Source organism: Epargyreus clarus, unplaced genomic scaffold (assembly GCF_041222505.1).
Source record: "Epargyreus clarus isolate Ecla_fem2 unplaced genomic scaffold, WU_Ecla_fem_2.2 ptg000029l, whole genome shotgun sequence".
In the NCBI taxonomy this organism is placed as follows: domain Eukaryota; kingdom Metazoa; phylum Arthropoda; class Insecta; order Lepidoptera; family Hesperiidae; genus Epargyreus; species Epargyreus clarus.
Window position 1 is genome coordinate 763,544 of NW_027332235.1, and position 21,520 is coordinate 785,063.

Below are 21,520 nucleotides of genomic sequence, written 5' to 3' on the forward strand. Positions count from 1 at the left end.
TAGTCAAAGATAAACTGGTTTTTCAATTTCATTAGAACCTACACCAAATATCTTCAAACAAAACTCAATTATAGCCATCGGTTGAGGAGTTACATATTTTGTCTCCAGAACCCACTCTGATCCTCATCATATTTAAATGGGACCAACTTGTAGCAATTGTCCACACACGAAATTAAAGGCATTAAAATAGGTTCATAAATGGCGAAGTTATGGCTGTTATATTTACATGGGTGGAGGAGTTCCCCTCTTTTTCTCCAGAACCAATCGATGGATCCTAACCATATTTAAATGGGACCAACTCGCAGCTCGTCTCTACACAATAAAAAAAGAATTATTAAAATCGGTCCACTAACGGCGGAGTAATTGCTGTACATACATAAAAAAAAAAAAAAAAAAAAAAAAAAAAGATACCGGCCGAATTGATAACCTCCTCCTTTTTGAAGTCGGTTAAAAATCTTTTAGATAATCTCATTATCATTACCTTTAACAAATTTTATATTATGAATTTATTCTTAATTTTTTACTGGTTAAGTTAAAAACAAAGATTATAGCAATTTGCAATTTGCGTTGATCGTTAGGCACTGCCCGCCCTATTAATGTACGGCGGTATTTTAAATTGCAAATTGAATTTTTGGCAAAAGTATTTTGCGTTGCACATTATACAGACTTGATGAATCAAATTGATACTTAGATAGAGAAATAGTTAGAAATGAAAAAGTGGATATAAGATTAACTCCTTCAGAAGATTCATGGAGGAACTACTCTAATTTTGGTCTTATTTGTATTTTATTTCGCTTGCTTAACTTATTGGATATTGCTGAGATAAAATGCTATACAAACAAAACTTCTTGCAATATTCGTGACTTGCATAAAAGTCACGAATATTGCAAAGTACGGTGCGTAAGGATATTTTTAGTGTTGTGTGTCCTGATATGAAACCTAGAAAGGAAAAACGAACTAGACGTAGGGTAGATAGATTAATCTACCACTAGTACTTGTCAACGGTTTCTCCCCGCCACCGCAGTTTCGCCGTGACCACGATCTATGCAACTGGGTCGAAATATCGGCAATAAGGATAGAAATTAAAAAAACGCATGTCGTGGGTACCCGTTATATAATAAAATAAAACTTCTAAAAAACGAAAAATTAAAACATGCAACTTAAGGATAGGCAAGATAGGAATTATTACTTACTGCAAATTCTACAATTTCTAATACCGGTACTCTTAGAAAGTATTTCAGTCATAAGTACCTACTAAAGGACTTTAAATTCTAACCATAACCCTCAGACTCTGTAAAAATGTCATTTACATTTTAATGAAATTGGTTATTCTCGGCGAATAAAATAATTAACGTTCTTGTACCTAATTCTTTGAGTCGTAAAGGGTTTTATTCCAAGTTTATAGTTTGAAAGGGTTTGACGACGGCACTCATAAGTCAAAAGCTCGAGAAATTCAAGCTTTTAACTTCATTACAAAAGTTCCCATTGATAAATGTGAAAGATTTTTAATATATATTTTCTTAACAGGTTTGGATACAAATCAAGGTTTAAGCAACTAAATTACATGCAAGAAATACCAGTATAATCTTATTATTACGTAGGAGTCATACTCTTATCTTAAAACTCTGAAAGTGTCAGAACGTTTTGAATGAGACGATGATAAACGTTATAATGACATAATTTCAGTGTAATATTATTAGAATGATAATTATGTGGCTTTATTATTTTTACAATACGATTTGTAGTAGAAAAAAAGCACCAAATAACATATCCTACAGTTTGTAGATGTGGCCCTTAATAGTTCTCTTCAAATCAAGTTACAACATTATGCGCATTCTTTGCATAATTTAATCGAATTGATTTAAGTATTATATTTTAGCGTTAGCATAAGCACTACAGTTTGCAGCACCAATTCGTGATAATAGAACTTTTACAAACTTAACCTACAGGTATGTATTATGCATCAATAAGATTTTTTACTAACTTAAATATGCAAATAAAACTTTAAAGGAAAGTCATCAAAAAACACAGAAAGAAATTAACACATATGTAAACTTTGAAGAATACGTACAAACTCATTTAAGAAGTGAAAACAAGAAGTGCGCCTGAAGAAGTCAAATGAGGTAATTAAACCGCCGGCTGAGTTCTGATTACATTTGATTTGTTTCGGCGTAATTGCTGCCACTCGAGCCATTGTATGTCTTCAGTTTTTATCCAATTGTGAGGTTAATTAATTTAGAGTTCATGTTATATTTAGAAAACACAATATATTTTTTATTTAATTTTTTACTCAAGTTTGGCGCGGGGGATTCGGTCCATGTAATTAGGATTTGCTTGTAGTGAAAATGCGAATAAGTTGCAAAATGTCAAAAATATGTTTAAAAGTGACGTAAGGGAAATAAGGGGAAATGCTTCCTGTTTGAACATTTTGGCTGAGGTAGGTTGTCAAGATATTTGACGGTCAAAAGTCTGTGTGTAATTAGTTCATAAGACAAATACTGTATTAGAAAAACTACCGAGTTAGGGCTTTAGTAGAGTAGCCATGATACCTGTATAGCACTTTTAAATTATTTTTACATTGACTAAGACTAATCTGCCTAAGACTAACATTTCCCATGTTAGTCTTCGTTTTTATCATCCGAAAGATTACATCTCCAAAAATAATTCCTGCGTCACAAAAATACGCATTCGTGTCGTAATCATCCGATCCAACAATATCAGACTGCTAAACAATTACCCGCGGGCGAGTGTTGACCCAATCATACTCGTAGATTGCTACGGGAAACGGTTTCCTAGACTACCTAATGTTAGGCTAGGTTTTATTGTCCATTTTTGCCTGTCGTCCTGGTACCAGAAGAGCTACCATAACATCTGCCTGTCGTATTATCATCAACCCATTACTGTCTCACTGCTGGGCACGAGTCTCCTCTCAGAATAAGAAGGATTAGGCCAAAGTTCACCGCGCTGGCCAAGTGCGTATTGGTAGACTTTACATATCTTTGAGATGTTTTTTTTATCTTTCCTTTACCGCTTAAGCAAGTGATAATTAATTTCAAATACGCACATAACTCTTTCAATACTAGAGATGGCTGGGATTTGAACCTCGGACCCCTCGATCGAGAGGCTGAGTTTCTTAACCACTTGGCTGTCATTCCTTGTCGTATAGGCTTTCCGAGTTGCGGGCGGCAAGAGTGCCTCGAACTGACCAGCCAGCGACCCTGGATCGGATGACAAAATGTGTGTCTTTCGTTTCAAAGTGTTAAAGTGATGTAGAGCAAGTGGGTTTAAATACATTCTTCAAATAAGTAATTTAGTTACTAGCTTTCTATCTAGCAACACCCTTAATGTAGTTGCACTTCAGCGAACTAAATTTAACCCATCGCCCACGTCGCATATCTTACTCAAATGGAGTACAAAAGGTGGTAATGCTCTAAGGGTCCATAAGGGTTCTTAAGGGTCGTAGATTCATGCAAACACGTTACGTTATGATTAATCGACCACTTTTTTGTTATGACAGTTTTTGTAGAGTTTTCATTTGTTTACATATGGTACTATTATTACCCGACTGCGGAGTGGGGAGGGTAATGGTTTTCGAGCAATGTTATGTATGTTCTTTGGCACCCTTGAATGGCTTGAATGGCTTGACGTATTTTAACATAAAGGAGATGTCGTTGGATTCTTTTAAACTAAATTGTGGAATGGACATAGACTATATTGTAAGGAGTCGGTTTTATTTTTTATTTTTGTACAATTCTCTATTCTAACATTAGTGCAAAATAGCCGAGGTAAAAAATCATGAAATGCTACCTATATCTTAGCAGATTTTATGAAATAAAATCAGTAAACGAGCTTCGAGTTAACCTGATTTTAATCGGCCATTGCCGAATAAACAGTAATGAATCCTGAGTTCTTTGCATGTCTCTTATCAACAACAAAGTGACTGCTGTTATATGGAAGAAATAGATGTACCGGTACAATCGCTTTAGGTTATCGTTAATAGTCAAGCAAGTCCTTTCGAAATTAAGTGGGTGTAACTACAGCGGATTTGAACGTTGAATCTACTCGCATATTAATACGCGGTGTAGAGACATGAACTTTGGAAATTCAAACTTGCAAGAGTTGAAATTGCTATTCGCTGCAGTTTCATAATATGTATAACTTCATATATGAATGTTATATAGGAATAGTAGATTAGCATGGTGAGTCTGATGGTAAGTGGCTTCTGCTGCCCATATACATCTGCAATCAACTCCAGATACGATAAGATAGATAGATAAGATAGATACCTAGGGTGTGCCACAAATGCACCGCTACTCCTGAGGACTAAGCTGGAATGCCTCAGTAAAGTAGGTCTCGCTTCCCTCTTAAATCTCAAACACAGCAGCGCTTAACACTACTGTTATTAGGCACAAATAGGCATGCCGGTGGTGCCGCCGTCGAACCATAGAGTGTTCTACCATGTTTAATATTTTATATCACTCTAATGCATCACAATGAAAGCAGTTACAGAAAAATACTTAATCAATTAGTTTTCAATAATTATATCTCCTCTCCTCACCTAACCTCATGTCACCGCACCACACCATATTAAAGCACCACTGCTTCTTTACACATCTTGTCCTCTTAAACATTATTTTCAAAAGAAACAAACAATGCCTCATAGTAATAATACAACGTATGGTGAAGTCGCTAGAATAAAGAGATGAGATTTATAAAACAAGAGGAAAATGTGTATTTATTATTCTCATCTTAATTAGTTGTGTGCTATATAAACAAGTCACTCTATTTTCAGCGCAAAACTTTTAGCGCAAAATTGAAGTTTAATTGAAAAAGTTAAAAACAAAACTTGCATAATCTGTTCAAATTAAAATGGACATGCTAAAATTATAATCAGAACGGTTTAGTTTTCCTGTAGTGGTGTGAGAAATAAGGTTTGTCTGATGAAAACCCTTTACTTTAAGTATTTCTAATAATGGAGTTATATAACAAAGTGTGTATAAGAGTAATATAGAAAAGAAAACTTCTAAGACATAGATTAGTAAAGATTACTCACTCCTAACAAGAAAATGTAACCAGTTTTGAGAATTGAAATAGTTGCGTAAAAAGTTTTGTCACGTCTCCGTTCTAAAATGTCCCTAAACTATTTGAAATAATTATTTATTTATTATGTAAATTACGCAGTACTAGTTATTTATTCGTAAATTTTGTCTGAAAATGTTTTTATTTGTCAAGAATTCAAAAAAAGGACTTACTAATAAGCCGTTTGTGGCTTCATTCAATTTCGAGGCGGCGAAGTGTCTTATTTATTTATTTATTTATTTACATGCCAACAGCAACACACACAATACATTATATAGTACTTAGAAGTACACTATAGTAGTATTAATAATATAAGGTTCGTATGAGTGCCAATTATAGGCATGAACAACGTTTATATATTAGTCTGTATTTTTAATTTGTATGGAACAATCGAACCATACGCAACCATTATAATGCTGACTCTTTACTAATTCTATGTTCTAAGATATAATCATTGCGATTTATGTGCCAATACATATAAGTTCCGTCACCATGTAATCCTGCACCAATTAAGCAAGTGATAATACCTACGCATATTTTGGAATATGAGGTGATCAAAAAATTCTGTAAATACGGAAGGTATGAAACATAATGTGTAGGTTTACACCGTACACGTGAAAAAGGCTTTGAAATCACTGTCGGTTTGTACTTGATTAAAAAAGCTTTCAATATTTTTTCACACCAATATCTTATTTCGCATCTCATTAACACATATCCGCGACACGCCAAGGACAGGGAAAGCCGACTTATCCCGAATAATCTTTCCGGAATCTGCACGAATGTCGTGGTTTCTGTGAAAGGAATTTGACTTGAAATCTTGTGGGTAGTAAATATATTTACCGGTGTATACCTCGACGAGTGTACTTAAGTAATGTTATTCAATGATAAAATAATCATATTTTGGTGTAGGTGAGCTCGATATATTTCGTGTGGTATGGAATAAAATAGGTATAGCCTAAAATAGCATCCCTTTATTAATAAGATTGGAATAGCAAACGAGCTACATCCATCCGATGATAAATGGTCACTGCCGCCCATATATATCTGTAATAAACTCCAGATAAGATTAAGAGTCCTATTTAAGGTTGGCTCTAGATGTGTTATTACTCCTAAGGACAGAGTTGGAACGCCTCTCTTTTCTTCACCACAAAGCATATAATAGTGTCGTTTGTTTAACTTTTTTTAGGTTTATATAATCTAAAGAATACATGAAGTTGCTCATTTTTGAAAAATGAATGCCTGATTTTTTATCTCAATGGGCTTATTTGAGTTAAGTGACCAGTTAAGCAGTGATAGCCTAGTGTTTAAGAAATACGGCCTCTCGATCGAGGGGTCCCAAGGTTCAAATGCCAGGCACGCATCTCTGATTTTTCAAAGCACATAGCGTATTAGAAATTAATTATCACTTGCTAAACGATGAAGGAAAACATCAAGAGGAAACCTGCATACCTGAGATTTCTATAAAAAAAAATCTCAAAGGTATGTGAAGACTATGGCCTAATACTTTTCATTATGAGAGGAGACCTGTGCCCAGCAGTGGGACAGTAATGGGTTGTTGATGTGATGTGACCCGGAAAGATTACGTGCAACCGAATTGGTTTTTAGCGGTAATAACAATATAAAATATAGGTACAGCTTAATACGATTAGCAATGTATACCTTACAATTGTTTGTTTTATTTTCCTTCACAGGGCACAAGTGACAAGTACAACACCCACACAATCCGATTTCGGCGGATTTATATATTTTATTTGTGCGCGGATGATCCGCCATAGATCAACTTGCTGGCAGAATTTATTTTTAGCTTACATTTGTTTAAGTAACTGTACGATATACATGTTGTATATATAAACCTACATAGCCGTCATAGAATAGGATGCTGGGTTAATAACTTCATTTTATTACTGTAGTAGAAAAACAAACAATATTCTGGCAAATTACTAATTAGAATTTTAAGTGAGGACCTAAAATTATATAAACCTGGGAGGCCGGGAATCAACCTTTATGATGACACTAATAGATTAAATCTCTATATGTCACGTTCAAAAGAACCCAATTACATCCCTTTAGTAATAAACTTACAACACAAATGTACAAGAATTACGTAATTAACATTTAGTCCATTGAAATGTTACATTTTTTAGGCCTTAGTGTGCATTTGTCAGAGGACGCAATTTTATTTTTTTAATGTGTAGGGAGGGTCAGTAGAAGCTTAAGTTCAAGTTTGTGGGGTCGGCACCCTTATCCCCCGGCCGCCATCTTGGAAAAGGGGGTGCAAAGGGTTTTCGCGCTGTATCTCGTTAACTAGTTACCCTACAGAAAATTTAATCAAACATAAAATGTAGCAAATTAAATTTCCTACAATTTTATTTCTATTACTTTTTATCGTCAAGCGACCAACAAAAAAGTTATAAACAAAAATAAATGAAAATTTTGTAACAAATTTCCTTTTGGAGGTTATAACTTTTTTTTAGTTCATTTTACAATAAAATGACATCACAGCAATTTTGTAGAGGGTTTTTCAACGAACAATTTCCTCTATATAATTGTTTCATTTTATTTATTTATCTAGGTTTTACAGCGCTCCAAACTTGAACGGATTCTCGAATGCTCATAGGGATGCAATAAAAACTAAAAATTAGGCTTACTTTTCTACCTATATTTTTTTTATTCATACAATTTATTATGATCTTAACATTCCTATGCTATTATTAAACTATGTTTGACCCTTTTACCCACCACCTATGAGGTAACTCTATCAGAGGTGGATTTTACTGTCGACCAGGCTGAATCGGATGCAGATGCAGTCATCGTCCGTTGTGCGCTTGCTGCATCACAGTCATATGATTCGGTGACAATCATAGCAGAAGACATCGACATCCTTGTATTGCTGATGGCATTAGGAAGGAATCAAACAAATGTATTTTTTTTAAAACCTTCAAAAGGGCGTACGTCCGAACAATTGTACTGTCCTTCAAGTTTTAAATATGACGACGTAATAGCTGAGAATTTACTGTTTCTCCATGCCTTCTCAGGATGCGACACAACGTCAGCAGCGTATAACATGGGCAAAGTCAAATTTATAAAAATTTTGCAGAAGCATCCAGAGTTAGCAAGTGGAACTAAATTATTTATGAGTGAGAAAGTCGAGTCATCGTTACTCAGTGTTGTTGGAAAACGTTTTTTCATCTCTTTATATGGCGGAAATAAAGACGATACTCTAGACACTCTGCGATACAAACGATTTGCTAAGACAGTGACAAAAAATGCATTTAATCTCTCTTCACTTCCTCCAACACAAGATGCAGCCCGTTTCCACAGTTTCCGAGTGTATCACCAGATTCAGTTATGGCTCGGTAAATATTGTGATCCAGAAGAATGGGGCTGGAAAAAGCATGGAAAATTTTGGATGCCAATCCAAGCTTCCAAGCCTCCAGCACCCCCCGACCTTATGAAATTAATCTTTTGCAGATGCAAAGGAAATTGTGGAAGTGCGTGCGGTTGCCGAAAAGCAGGCCTTAAATGTTCACCAGTTTGCCTCCATTGTGGTGGTGAAAGCTGCAGCAACATCGTGGACATATCAACATTACTTGAAGAAAATGAATTAGAAGATGAATTAGCGACAATGACGCCAATACCAACTCCCATTATACTACAAAAATTCACCTCGGATACTGATTCAGATTTTTTCTCGCAGCCTGGACCATCGAAGAGAATGAAAAAATAATAACTGATAGACATTTTTCAATATATAATAATAAATAACATTATTTTGTCTAGAAATTGCCCGTGGATTACCTCATAGGTGGTGGGTAAAAGGGTCAAACATAGTTTAACAATAGCATAGGAATGTTAAGATCATAATAAATTGTATGAATAAAAAAAATATAGATAGAAAAGTAAGCCTAATTTTTAGTTTTTATTGCATCCCTATGAGCATTCGAGAATCCGTTCAAGTTTGGAGCGCTGTAAAACCTAGATAAATAAATAAAATGAAACAATTATATAGAGGAAATTGTTCGTTGAAAAACCCTCTACAAAATTGCTGTGATGTCATTTTATTGTAAAATGAACTGAAAAAAAGTTATAACCTCCAAAAGGAAATTTGTTACAAAATTTTCATTTACTTTTGTTTATAACTTTTTTGTTGGTCGCTTGACGATAAAAAGTAATAGAAATAAAATTGTAGGAAATTTAATTTGCTACATTTTATGTTTGATTAAATTTTCTGTAGGGTAACTAGTTAACGAGATACAGCGCGAAAACCCTTTGCACCCCCTTTTCCAAGATGGCGGCCGGGGGACAAGGGTGCCGACCCCACAAACTTGAACTTAAGCTTCTACTGACCCCCCCTACACATTAAAAAAATAAAATTGCGTCCTCTGACAAATGCATACCCAAATGTAACTTTTCAATGGACTAATTATTAACAAAGATGATATAACTTTTTACGATTCGACTGTGACAGTACTGCCACATTTGTTTCTGAACTATAAATAGTGCAAAGCTGCTGGATTTATAAGGTATGGTTACAGGGACATGTTATAATCAGACGTTACAATTTTTGTCCCAAACATACTTAAAGGGAAAAAGCCGCTAGCACGCGGTGGCAGATATACAAATAAGAATAGAATAAAAATAACTTTATTCCGATCAATAACAAAGTAACTTAATTAATTACAAAATAGTGGGATATACATAAAAACATAAGATACATAAGAAAACTACAAAAACAGAATACCAATAACTAATTAGAAAAATTACAGCCTATCCCTATGTTTGTACGTATATATTGCATCCGGAAAAAGCACTCATTCAGTATTGAGCTCTAATGCATTGAGCAATGATTGTAATTCGCACAATCAAATTTATTATTCTAATTTGTACCATTCAGAGTATTTGGTGCCGCTCAATATAGATTGTGGTTGCGAATAAAATATATAATAATTTCTAGTATATTTATAATATTGTATGCCTGTAATAATTTAATAACTGTGGTGTCATATCCAATTATACGAATTTTGTTTTATCGAATCCAAGTTGTGAAGAAGTGAGTTAGTATAAAGTCTATTACTGATCAGGTAAGTAATGAACACATAATTATGTCATATTTAATGGTGGTAGAATTCTTTGTGGTTTAACTCCGGTGGCAACACTATTTCTGTCTAATAACAGCAATTTTAGAAGTGTTATTAGAGTTTAAAAGTTTCTGGTTTGAACGGTGTGATAAACATACTTTTCCGAGGCGTTCAAGTTTAGTCCTCAGGGGTGACGCATCTGTGGCCGACCTCAGGTAGGAATATCTAATCCTATCGGGCATTGATTACAGATGTCCATTGACGGCAGTAGACCCTTACCATCAGGTGGACATGCTCGTCTGCGACTCCTATATTTTAAAATAAAAGTATCAAAAGTGTTCATGCAGAGTACGCACAATTTCAGTTTCATATTCGACTATATTGTGGTGGCCATTTTATGATCTGTCGGCCATAACTCTTTATCAGTCGCGACCACGGGTGTACAATAAAACTGGTTTAGCGTAGAACAGTTTAATGCCGCTGAATAGGATTTATGTTAAAAAATAGTTTTAAAGCAAAAATTATAACGATTCGTTTTTAAAACATAAATGTAGCAGTTTTTTCGAATGACCCGTAAAACTGCTGATTTGTTTGTTAATGATTTTTTGTCGTATTTAAATAGTCAGTTGCTTGTTCTATTAAATCACAAACATGTATTTGTTGTGATACAGGTCATGTATCATTGACCTGTATCACAACAAATATAGGTTTGTGATTTGATATTGTATTGAATTTTGCGAATCCTCGTGGATGGAGAAATCCGTAGTAAAGAAATGGAATGAGTTTATTAAAACATCGTTTTATTCTTTTTTAAAATCTAATCATACAATTTAATTTTTATCGAAAGTGCTATTTAAATTATTTTGGATTTTTTCGCTATTCCTTATTATTTAGAGGTTGGCAATCCAACTTGTTGGTCGGGCCAGTGCTTTCTTTTTATCATAAAATCATAGAATCTTGGGATAAAATATTATTATTTTTAATTAAATTGCCCTTACTATAAAGAACTTCACAAGAAGGCTTTATCATATAAACCGATCGCCAACCCACAATCGGATAAGTAGCAGGGTACATCGGGGTAAGTAAACAATATTTCCTAGTAACGAGACTCCAACCCACTCTAATGGCAGCTTGCTAATACGGGGCTAGCGGGGACGATTGGACCACGAACGCAATTTAAAAAAAATATAAAGGTATTCGCACCTGAGTCGGCATATTGGTAACTTTTTCAATTTACCTTTTTATGATAATTTATTTATTTAATCCTATTATATTATGGTTAGTGGTTATACTATTGTTGGTGATTTTTATATGATATAATTAGCAAAACGTGTGGTAGCTGTCACCCATACAAGTCTGTAATCAAGCCCAAGTAGAATTAGAGTGTGAATTGGGCGACACTGCCACAGTTTCGTTGCCCATTGGCCAATGAAGTTGAAAAGCCTTGTTAAGTGTGTCTCTGTCGAAGAAATACTTGTTTTTTTAAATCAGATGTGGCATATTCTCAAACTTGTCTCTCAATATTCTCTTATAAATTACTCTCAACTAGTCTCAGTTTTAGTAACGCTATTATTATTCTACCCACAAAATCAAATTATTCTCAAATGGGACAACTACACGTACATATTGATCTGATAATCTCAATTTACGTCGCAGCTTTAAACGGATTACAAGCTAGTCTTACTCCGTCTTTGTAAAGCGTATCTGAGATAGCCTAAAGCAATTTTGATATAGTATCCCTGTACAATATTCTCACCAGATTACGTCCGAGGAATGTGTCAGCGGAGCTTTATAACTATCAAATATTCTCCATTCTATACATATAATACGTAAGCATTGTGTGTATCCTAAATATATTTACAAAAAAGTGTTTTAGAGAACTGAGAGAAAATAAAAAGCAATTTCTTTTTGTCTGGATGTTTGTCTGTGTGTTTGAAATCGCATTACACCACAGTCTTGACTCAAAATTTTGTCTTTATTTCGTTAAAATCGATCTACTCTATCAAAAGTTATTACAATTTAAAATTAGAAATATTATTCCCGACATTGTATGATGTGTTTAAGGAGTGGAGAATTTTAGTTTACCGGTGTGCACTATGAACTTGATAGGTAGATCGTACTATTGACGGTATTCGGAATCCACGCGAACGAAGTCACAGGCACAGCTTGTATAATACTTTATTTGAAACATGTGTAAAGGATGACGTTGAAGCAATCAATTTCCATCGACTCATTGTGGCTGAGTCATTAGTTTAGCGTACGAGCCTTTAATTAAAATACTCGTGTGAAATATATTTTTAAACAATGTCTATTATATACTCGTACATTTTTGTCTTTATAGTGTCATCTATGTTCCAAAAATAGTTTTTATTGAAGCCGTCAAAATGTTTATGGTTGCCTGTTACCAAACAAATCAAAGAGTTGAAATAATCATATTAGATGGTTCATAGATGCATTGCTTCGAATGCCTCACATAATAGAATATCTTTGTGCTTTCCTCCACCGTTATATGTCAGAAATATATACGTATTTCTATTTAACTAGCTGACCCGGCAAACGTTGTGTTGCCATATAAATAAGAAAATGTTAAGGGTGAACAACCCTTATCACTTAGGGGTAAAAAAATAGATAGTAGCCTATTCTCAGACCTACTGAATATGCATAAAATTTGGTGAAATTCGGTAAAGCCCTTTCGGAGGAGTACGATAAGTAACATTGTGACACGAGTTTGTTTAAAATAACATTTCGGTGAAAACATTCTAATAATGTCAAACACGCCAAAATGCTTGTCCCTTCCTCCCCACTGTCATCCCATGATACGAGATATATTATTATTATAGACATACATATATCCTTTTTGATATTGAAGTAGAAAAAGACCACGCAGTCCACCTCATGGTAAGTGGGTACTGCCGCCTATGGACAATGGACATCTGTTATCAACCCTAGATTAAATTCTATCTGAGTTCGGCGACTGATACGTTACTACCCACGAAGACTAAGTTAGAATGCTTTCAAAAATTATGTCTCCTTCTACTACACTCTTCATAGCGGACCACTAATTCAATAAAAAAAATTAACTAACTTCTAATTATTATAATACTAGTTATTGCCCGCGGCTTCGCCCGCGTTTAAAAGAAAATAATATAACATACTATAATATATAAAATTAAAAATTCGTACCTTAACTTTGCTAAAGATTATCACTTGATCAAATGCATAGTTTACGATTCAATCCTTACTAATATCGATTAAAATAATCGATGTTTTGATGATTCTCCGATTAATCGATCTTAGATCGCCATCCCATGTTCTCGTGGGATTTCCGGGATAAAAACTATCCTATGTCCTTTTTCGGGTCTCAGACTATCCATGTACAAAATTTCATTAAAATCGATTCAGTGGTTTGAGCGTGAAGAAGAGACGACCAGACAGACAGAGTGACTTTCGGATTTATAATATTAGTAAGGATGTATGTTGACATCAGCTCATAAAAATTAAAGATATAGTAAGATGACTCCCCATATCCCACATTTCCCCTATAATGTTAACCAAATAATCCGGTAGATTCGCTAACGGCTACCCAATTAACCGCATCGTCGGGCGGGCTATTGGTAATGAGCCTAACTGATACGTCCATGTACGACTATTGATCTCATTTCGACCAAATTAAGACCACCATGTTTCATGATTCGAATTGCGTGCTAGCATGTTCTAATAGTAACGATATTGGCAGCTTCTAAAAACAATTGAATTCCTATCTTTCTTCGATGACGTCATATGTGTTGTTTGCATGTGTGTGTAGAATCAGTATGGTATGACCGGCGAAACACTACTACTGCACCTAGTGTGAAGCTCTTCTGCATTTCGGTGGAAGGTTCATCCATAAGATGCTAGCTGAGGTACACATGAGGCGATCATCTTTATTTTTAGGAGTGACAGTGCATTTATGATCGGCTTCAGGTAGAAACCCTGCTCTACGTGGAGTTGGATACAGGTGGATTGCAAAATTTTGAAGGTGGTAGAACCCTTTGTGGTTCGACTCCAGCGACACTACCGCCACACCTATTTCTACCTAATAACAGCAGTGTTAGGCGCTGCTGTGTTCCGTTTAGAAGGGTGTGGTAAGGAAGACAAACTTTTCCGAGGCGTTCCAGTTTAGTCCTCAGGGGTAGCGGCGCATCTGTGGCCGACCTCAGGTAGGAATATTTAATACTATCTGTATCTATTTAATATTACAGATGTCCATGGGCGGCAGTAGCCACTTACCATCAGGTGGACTGCATGCTCGTCTCCTAATCCTGTATTATTAAAAAAAAAAAAACTACATTGTCATCGTCTGGATTGTCTTGTACACTATGTATGACATACATGGTAAGAGAGTTAATGGTATTGTATAGTCTGATTCATAATTAGGTGTCCAAAATGTAAACAAACAAATGTCACTGTCAAAATTAACAAGAAACAAAAACTTTAACAAACTCAACAAAAAACTAAAACTTTACAATTATTCACAATTTGACAAACGATATGAAAACGATAATACATTCGAGTTCAATTAGAATCACGAAAATGAATAACATCAGCTACGAAACTTAAAAATGACGGCACAAAAAATGTTCTGCGTTCCGATTGTGTTATCATTATCACATTTTAATTTTCTACCATAAACCTTGTTTTTATTATTATTAATGTATGGAACGAAATTGAGGTAATATAAATATTAGAAAATTTGAATTGATCTTAATTTTTTTAGATCATTATTTTATTATTGTTGTATTAATTTAATATTGTCAAAAATAAGAAACTACCATTTGAAACGTATTTTCTTGATAGGTCAACACCTTTGTTTACATTTTGGACACCTAATTATGAATCAGACTATAGACGTAACTAATACCGAATGTGATACTTATCGCAGTTATATTTTAAAAATATTACGTTGCAATTGCTACGTAAGTCTACATTCCTCTACGCGGGCGACATGTGCTACGACGTAGGACCGCTACAATGTTTTCATATGGAATTTTAATTTTAAATTCCAGTTTTAGTTTATAATATTTGAGGTCTAAAAACAGTACGTTCTGGAAGGTTGTATCTTTATTTTAATATGTGAGATGTCGAATAAGCAATTTATGTTTAGACTTCGTCTTTATTATAATGTATTTATAAGGATGATACATGGTTTTGGTATATCCATATTTATTTCTATCGTCCCATATGTATCAGGTTCTGAAGGGTGTGGTAAGGACATCGTTCTAACGGTCCTCAGGGATAGCAACGCATTAATTATTAATTTATTATCTGCCTAATTACATTTGGCCTTAGGTATCAACCTGCATGCCCCATTGTCAGTTTTATATAATAATAGACAAAAACTCGTGACGGAACGGTTACTAAGTCTGATACAAGGAGAGTCCCGGGTTCGATGCACGACAAAACATAAAATGTAAAAATAATTTAATTTATTCTGTTCTGGGTCTGGGTGTTTATGTCATCTTCTTTGTGTGTGTTCATGACCATATATCACTTCATTTATATTACTGTTGGTATGAGTATGCGTGAAAAGCTTAAACTTTATATATTTAGTATGTTTAATTTGGGAACAGGATAAAAAATAATAACAAAATGTGATGCAATCTTCTATGATTTGTATACTTTAATTTCACTTGTATAATTAATGGTTATATTCAAAACAACACCTGTCTTAGTCTTCAAGAAACTTACATAGTATGTCATGGAGTTAAGAGAAATATAAACCATGGTAATTGACTAGTTTTGACTAGAATAGGTATACAGAGTGGAAATAATTAAGTTGTATCAATAAAGATTTGAATAAAAATGGCGGCTGTTACATGTTTCTCGCTTACACATTACAGAACGAGCGAGACGTAAATAGAAATACCGTCATTTTGGAATACAATCCTTATTGGACCAAATCATACGCAGAATCATTGGATAATTTTGGAGATATAAAAAGTGATACGAAAATAAGGTAGTACTAGTAAGAAGTAAATATTATATTCTTAAACAGCGAATTGCAAATTATTATAAATACCATGTTTCTACAGAGTGTTTGTTATAATAAAAACATTTCAATATTTTGAAAAAAAATACGCGCTGTGGAGAGTTGGTTATTAGAATTAAATACTTCCACTCTGTATAAAATATACATAAAATTAATAATATAGACACCCAGTTCCAGTAAAAGTATACGGCGTTAAGTAAAGTACACAACAAAATACCTACTCCCTTAATTATATTTAATATTCCACTATAAAAATTTGGCACGAAAATATTAAATAAATCGAAATTATGTGTGAGTGTCTTAACTCCATGATCCTTACAATATGATTATAACTATCAATAAACTACATAAAATTTAACAATAATTTACAAAATTAAACTAGACATTTGAATTAAAATCTATTTCTGCTATAACAATTAAGAAATAGGCTGAAACTAGTTTGCTCTCTTTAAAATGTTATACAGTTGTACTGTCAGTAAACATCATAATAAAATTTATTAACATGACATAAGACACTATTTAAAAGGTTCAAAATAGAGCAAAGAGTAAAAGAGATAGCATAGAGAATATTCCATCTCCTTTACTCATTGCAATGTTATACGTATATTATGATGGCATAAGCTGAGTTCACAATCGTTAGTGTCACTCATACGTGACATATTTACGTGTCATAACATGTCATTCCTGCCGATACATCACGCAAAGTGCATGGTAAATAACGAGTTTGATGGAAAATAATGTAAGATAATTCATTTGTATTTTAACAAAACAAGGAAATAATTTAAGACAAAATAAAACTGCATAAAATGCAATAGTTCGAGTCATTATCAATAATAAAATCATAGTAGATAATTTCTATAAGTTAAAAGTTCAGTGAAAGTTCATTAAATAAACAAATACCCTCAACTCTTTATAACAAGACGACAAAGCAACTACGCAGGCAATAACGACTCCGATATAAATTAGCATTGTCACGTAATCGTGACACGTGACAAATGTGTACCCAGCTTAAGAGCGTACGTGCCTCCGCGGGTCACATAGGTCTCAAGACAAATTCTGAAGACGGGAAACGAATGAATCGCTTTAATCTCCTAATGACGTTTATTTATCCAAGTTGCCTACAAACATTCGAATTATTATACAGTCGACGATCTTAATTTAAATAAACATTACCGTAAACTAGAACTGGAACCCGCGTGAAGGCCCAAAATAATGATCTCATAACAGAAGATGACACTCAGATCTCGTTCGAGCGACGGAAATTTTGAATGGTTATGCAGTGTCAAATTTTAATATGAAAATTGGCTGGGATTTTCACATTAAAATATGAATGTTCCAAACGATTCAGTTTTGAAATAAATAAGATTAAAGAAGAATTAAAAAAAAATAACGAAAAATAATTGCAAACTAATCGGAAAAAAAATCGTGCGTTATCTAGAACCATACAACATAATAATTTCAGTGTTTACAACAAAATTGTTATAAGGAAAGAAAAAGCGATCACGCGAGTCCCGATCACAAAGTCACAAACAATTTACACTTCGAAATAACCGTCGTTGCCGTCAATCGTGTCCGCGGATCGTTTGCCAAGTCCGAAGCTGAAGCGATGGAGATCCCTCTCTCGCTTGCCGAGGCCGAAGTTGAACTTGCTACTCAGCCGCTTGCCGAGACCGAAGTTGTAGCTGCGAGCGCGCTTGCCGAGACCGAAGTTGTAGAGATGGGGCCGCTTGCCTAGACCGAAGTCGTACATCCGCGCGCGCTTCTCTTCGTTCTCGTCGTTATCAGCGAAGCGCTTGCCGAGACCAAAGCTGTAGGGGCGGGCGCGTTTTTCTTCGTATGCTGTGGATAATAAGGTTTTATAACTGTCTGTTTTATAGTTCTAAAGAGCGCCGTGGCGCTAAGCTATTATGTTATTGCTTTACTATTTAAACTATAACGCAAAATACCATGAGCTGCAGTAAATAAAGGTGGTGACGATGGCTTCAACAAAATTAAACTAAGAACACTGAACGGCTTTACCATATCACGATATACCTTACAATATCTATTATAAAACTAATTAAAAGACTTTCAACTTTTTCCTAGCTTCTCTTGTAGACTTATATCTTGGAAATATCAGATGTCAATAAGACAATAAACCCAAACTAAATCACTAGGGAAAGGATTAAATTAATTGATATACCTGGTGTGTCATCATACTGTTCGAACATTTCAGGTTGCGGGACTTGTTCCAGCTCGTTGGAGAAGTCCTCGTCAGTCTGGTCTTCTTCCACCGAGCGCTTGCCGAGACCGAAAGAGTAGGGACGGGACCTAGGTTAAAATATACAGGGTAAAGTATATGTTAATTTCATAACAATGAATGCGACTGAAACTAGAATATTGCATGTTTTATATAAAGAGATCCTATCATAATATTATAAATCAGCGGGACATTCCCTTCTCCTAAGGAAGCGACCCTTTAGAAGGGGAGGAAATACTCCATGATAACTACTGTAACTTAAGCCGTAAGTTATGTAGGACAATACATCACATTATCCCTGTAGTTCCGGGACAAGAATAGGGCTACGGTATCCCCTGCCTGTCGTAAGAGGCGACTAAGAGGGGGCTTCTGGGGTCGTGGGTGGCAAGAGTGGGAGCTCAAACCGCCCCGGGAAGGACGGCGGTATGTGTGGTCTCATACCGTAGTATGCACCAGACGGTGCGGTGAGCGATAAGCTCACCTGGGCGGAGCCCGACGGGGCAATGCGCTAAGAGGACTCCGGTTGCCTTCCTTTGGAGATCCCGGAGTCCTCTACACAGCGCTGAGGACGGCCACCGGGGGGGGGGGGGGGGTTTAGTGCGGTAAGAGTCCCACATAACCCTGTGTTGCTCCCAAGGCATCGGGTACCTTTTGAAGGTTTTCCCCTCGTCAACAAAAAAAGCACCATACATCCCAACGATGATGATGCAGATTTTCGCAAAGCATTACCTTCGCAAATTCAATTAAAAATTAACAAGAAATTGGCTAAGTTACCCAAGAAACATTAGTTTAGTACACTGACCGTTTGCCCAGCCCAAAGTTGTAGACAGGCAGCCTCTTGTACTCCGACACATAGCTGTAGGCCCTCTTGCCTAATCCAAAGTCGTAGTGGGGCGATCTCTTCTCCAAGGGCGCGACGTGGTCCTGCAGGTCCTGGGGGTGGTCTTGCTGGGTCAGGGTCCCGTGGTCGTGGTCGGTGTCCACCCGCTCCGGGGCGCAGAACACCATGCTGACCAGCAAGAAGATGATAGGAAGAGGTTGGTAGAACATTCTGGAACAATTTGTCATTTGGATGAAATGTCCTTTTTGAAAAATCTTTATGATGATTGAAGTGGGTAGTTTGTTTTTTCATGCAATTATCAATTCTTTGCTATTAATCAAATAATTTATCAATTATTTGTCATTATTATAATTTATCAATTATTTGTCATGAATCAATTAATGTTTCAATTCGTTGCAATGAATCAATTAATGTATCAATTCATTGCAAGGGATTAAATATGTCCCTAGTTAGTTTGTGTAAAATATTCTCGTGTCTTTTAGTTTACTTCAAATAAGTTTGACATTTGAAGTTCGCAGTTCTGTTTAAATAACAAAAGATTTCAAAAGTTAAGAACAGTGGAGTTTGTTTAATGAACGAGAACATAAATATAAATTATCTGTCGCTTTTATCTCACTGGTTTATAATTAGAGAAGTTGTTCTGTAAGACGGGATGTCTGGGAAAGTTTGAGATGCAACTTAAAGATGCATGCAATCATTTCGTTCACAATATGGAAGATCTAAATCTAGATCTTGTGTTTTGAAGAAACTCAAACTCTAAATGCTAAATTAGGATAAGTTGACATTGTACCTGTGAACCTTTTTCAAGTTGGGTGTTTTTTTTCAAGAAACACCACGCTAAGTGGAGGTGGGTTATTGATGGTCAAAAGGAATTCTTTGAAGAATGAATTTTGAATAAAGTATTTTTTTGTATATTTAAATAATGCGCGTTTTGATAATGTTACACTTCTATCATTGAATTTAGTTTCGTAATTTAGTTTTATCTTTTTAACATTAATGGATATTGCGATAAATTAATTAATTATACCATATAGTAAAACTACTAATATAATAGAGTAGCCAAACCGTACTTAGATTATACATCCTCAGTACAAATAAATAATATTTATTACCATTAGCTAATTAAAGGCAACGTAAACGCCGTATAAGTTTCTTGTAGTTGAATAATTTAGACAAAGCCCTACCCGACTTATTGTCTAAGGGCGGAATGTTTTGTCCCTGGGTGGCCCTTAATACAGGCCTCGGAATTGAATGCGCGCCTACGTGGGGCCGACATATTAAATTATATTATTACATAATAAAATGTGGCTTGTACGTTGTTTTATGGTTATCATAAAGATGATAACTTTATGTACTAAGGAAGCGTTGGAGATTTTTTTGTAAGATTAATGTAGCAATAAATATGAAGTTTACTTTTTTATAATATGGGAGTAGCAGACGAGCATGCAGTCCACCTGATGGTAAGTGGCTATTGCCGCCCATGGACATCCGTAATCAACTCCAGATAGGATTGGATATTCCTACTTGAAGTCGGCCACAGATGCGCTGCTACCCCTGGGGACTAAGGTGGTACGCCTAGGAAAAGCATGTCTCCCTTACCACACCCTTCAAACCGGAACACAGCAGCGCTTAACACTGCTGTTATGAGGCAGAAATGGGTGTGGCGGTGGTGGTGCCAGAGTCGAACCACAAAGGGTTCTACCACCTTCTTAGTGTGGTCACTACTGCCCATAGACATGTAATCATCTTCATGTAGAACAGTAGTTCTATTTAAAGCCGATCATAAATGCTTGCCACTCCTGAGGAGTAAGAAGGTCCTATGTAAGTTATCAGCATCTAAATGTTTTCACCAAAACGCCAGAATTGCTTCACTTCCTCAGTTTAACGGTCGAATTACCAATATCGCCGAATATACTATACCTACCGAAAAAATACGTACCTATTCACTAGTTATATTTCCTAATGAATATTACTATACCAACAAGGTCTTAAAATAATATTGCAATTGTAAGTAAAATAACTGTTTAATTGAGCAGTTCATTAAATACGCAGCCATTTTACGAAATGTTTCTAAGCTGAAATTCTAAGTCGTTAAGCAAGGCCAGCTACCTTTATACAGTGTGTAACATTACCAACCAACCAATTTCGTAAAACCAAAAGTAAAAGGTCTCCCAATTTTGGAATTTCGGAGAAAATCGGATTTATTGGTCCTAGGTGGATGATTTTGAATTTGCGATTTATCCTTGTTAAGTATT

The 21,520-nt window shown here is 35.2% G+C and overlaps 1 protein-coding gene across 1 annotated transcript in view; it reads right to left on the bottom strand.

Annotated features, from left to right (window-relative positions):
- Positions 1-16,234: 16,234 nt before the first annotated feature.
- The window catches only part of AST-A (allatostatin A), a 69,513-nt gene continuing 64,227 nt past the window's right edge, over positions 16,235-21,520 (bottom strand). Inside the window, exons 2-4 of the mRNA XM_073089323.1 lie at positions 19,227-19,475; positions 18,368-18,495; positions 16,235-18,024 (exon numbers count right to left, since the gene is read on the bottom strand). Coding sequence (XP_072945424.1) covers positions 17,720-18,024; positions 18,368-18,495; positions 19,227-19,474 — 681 coding nt within the window. The 5' untranslated portion in view covers position 19,475 and the 3' untranslated portion in view covers positions 16,235-17,719. The remainder of the gene's footprint in view (positions 18,025-18,367; positions 18,496-19,226; positions 19,476-21,520) is intronic.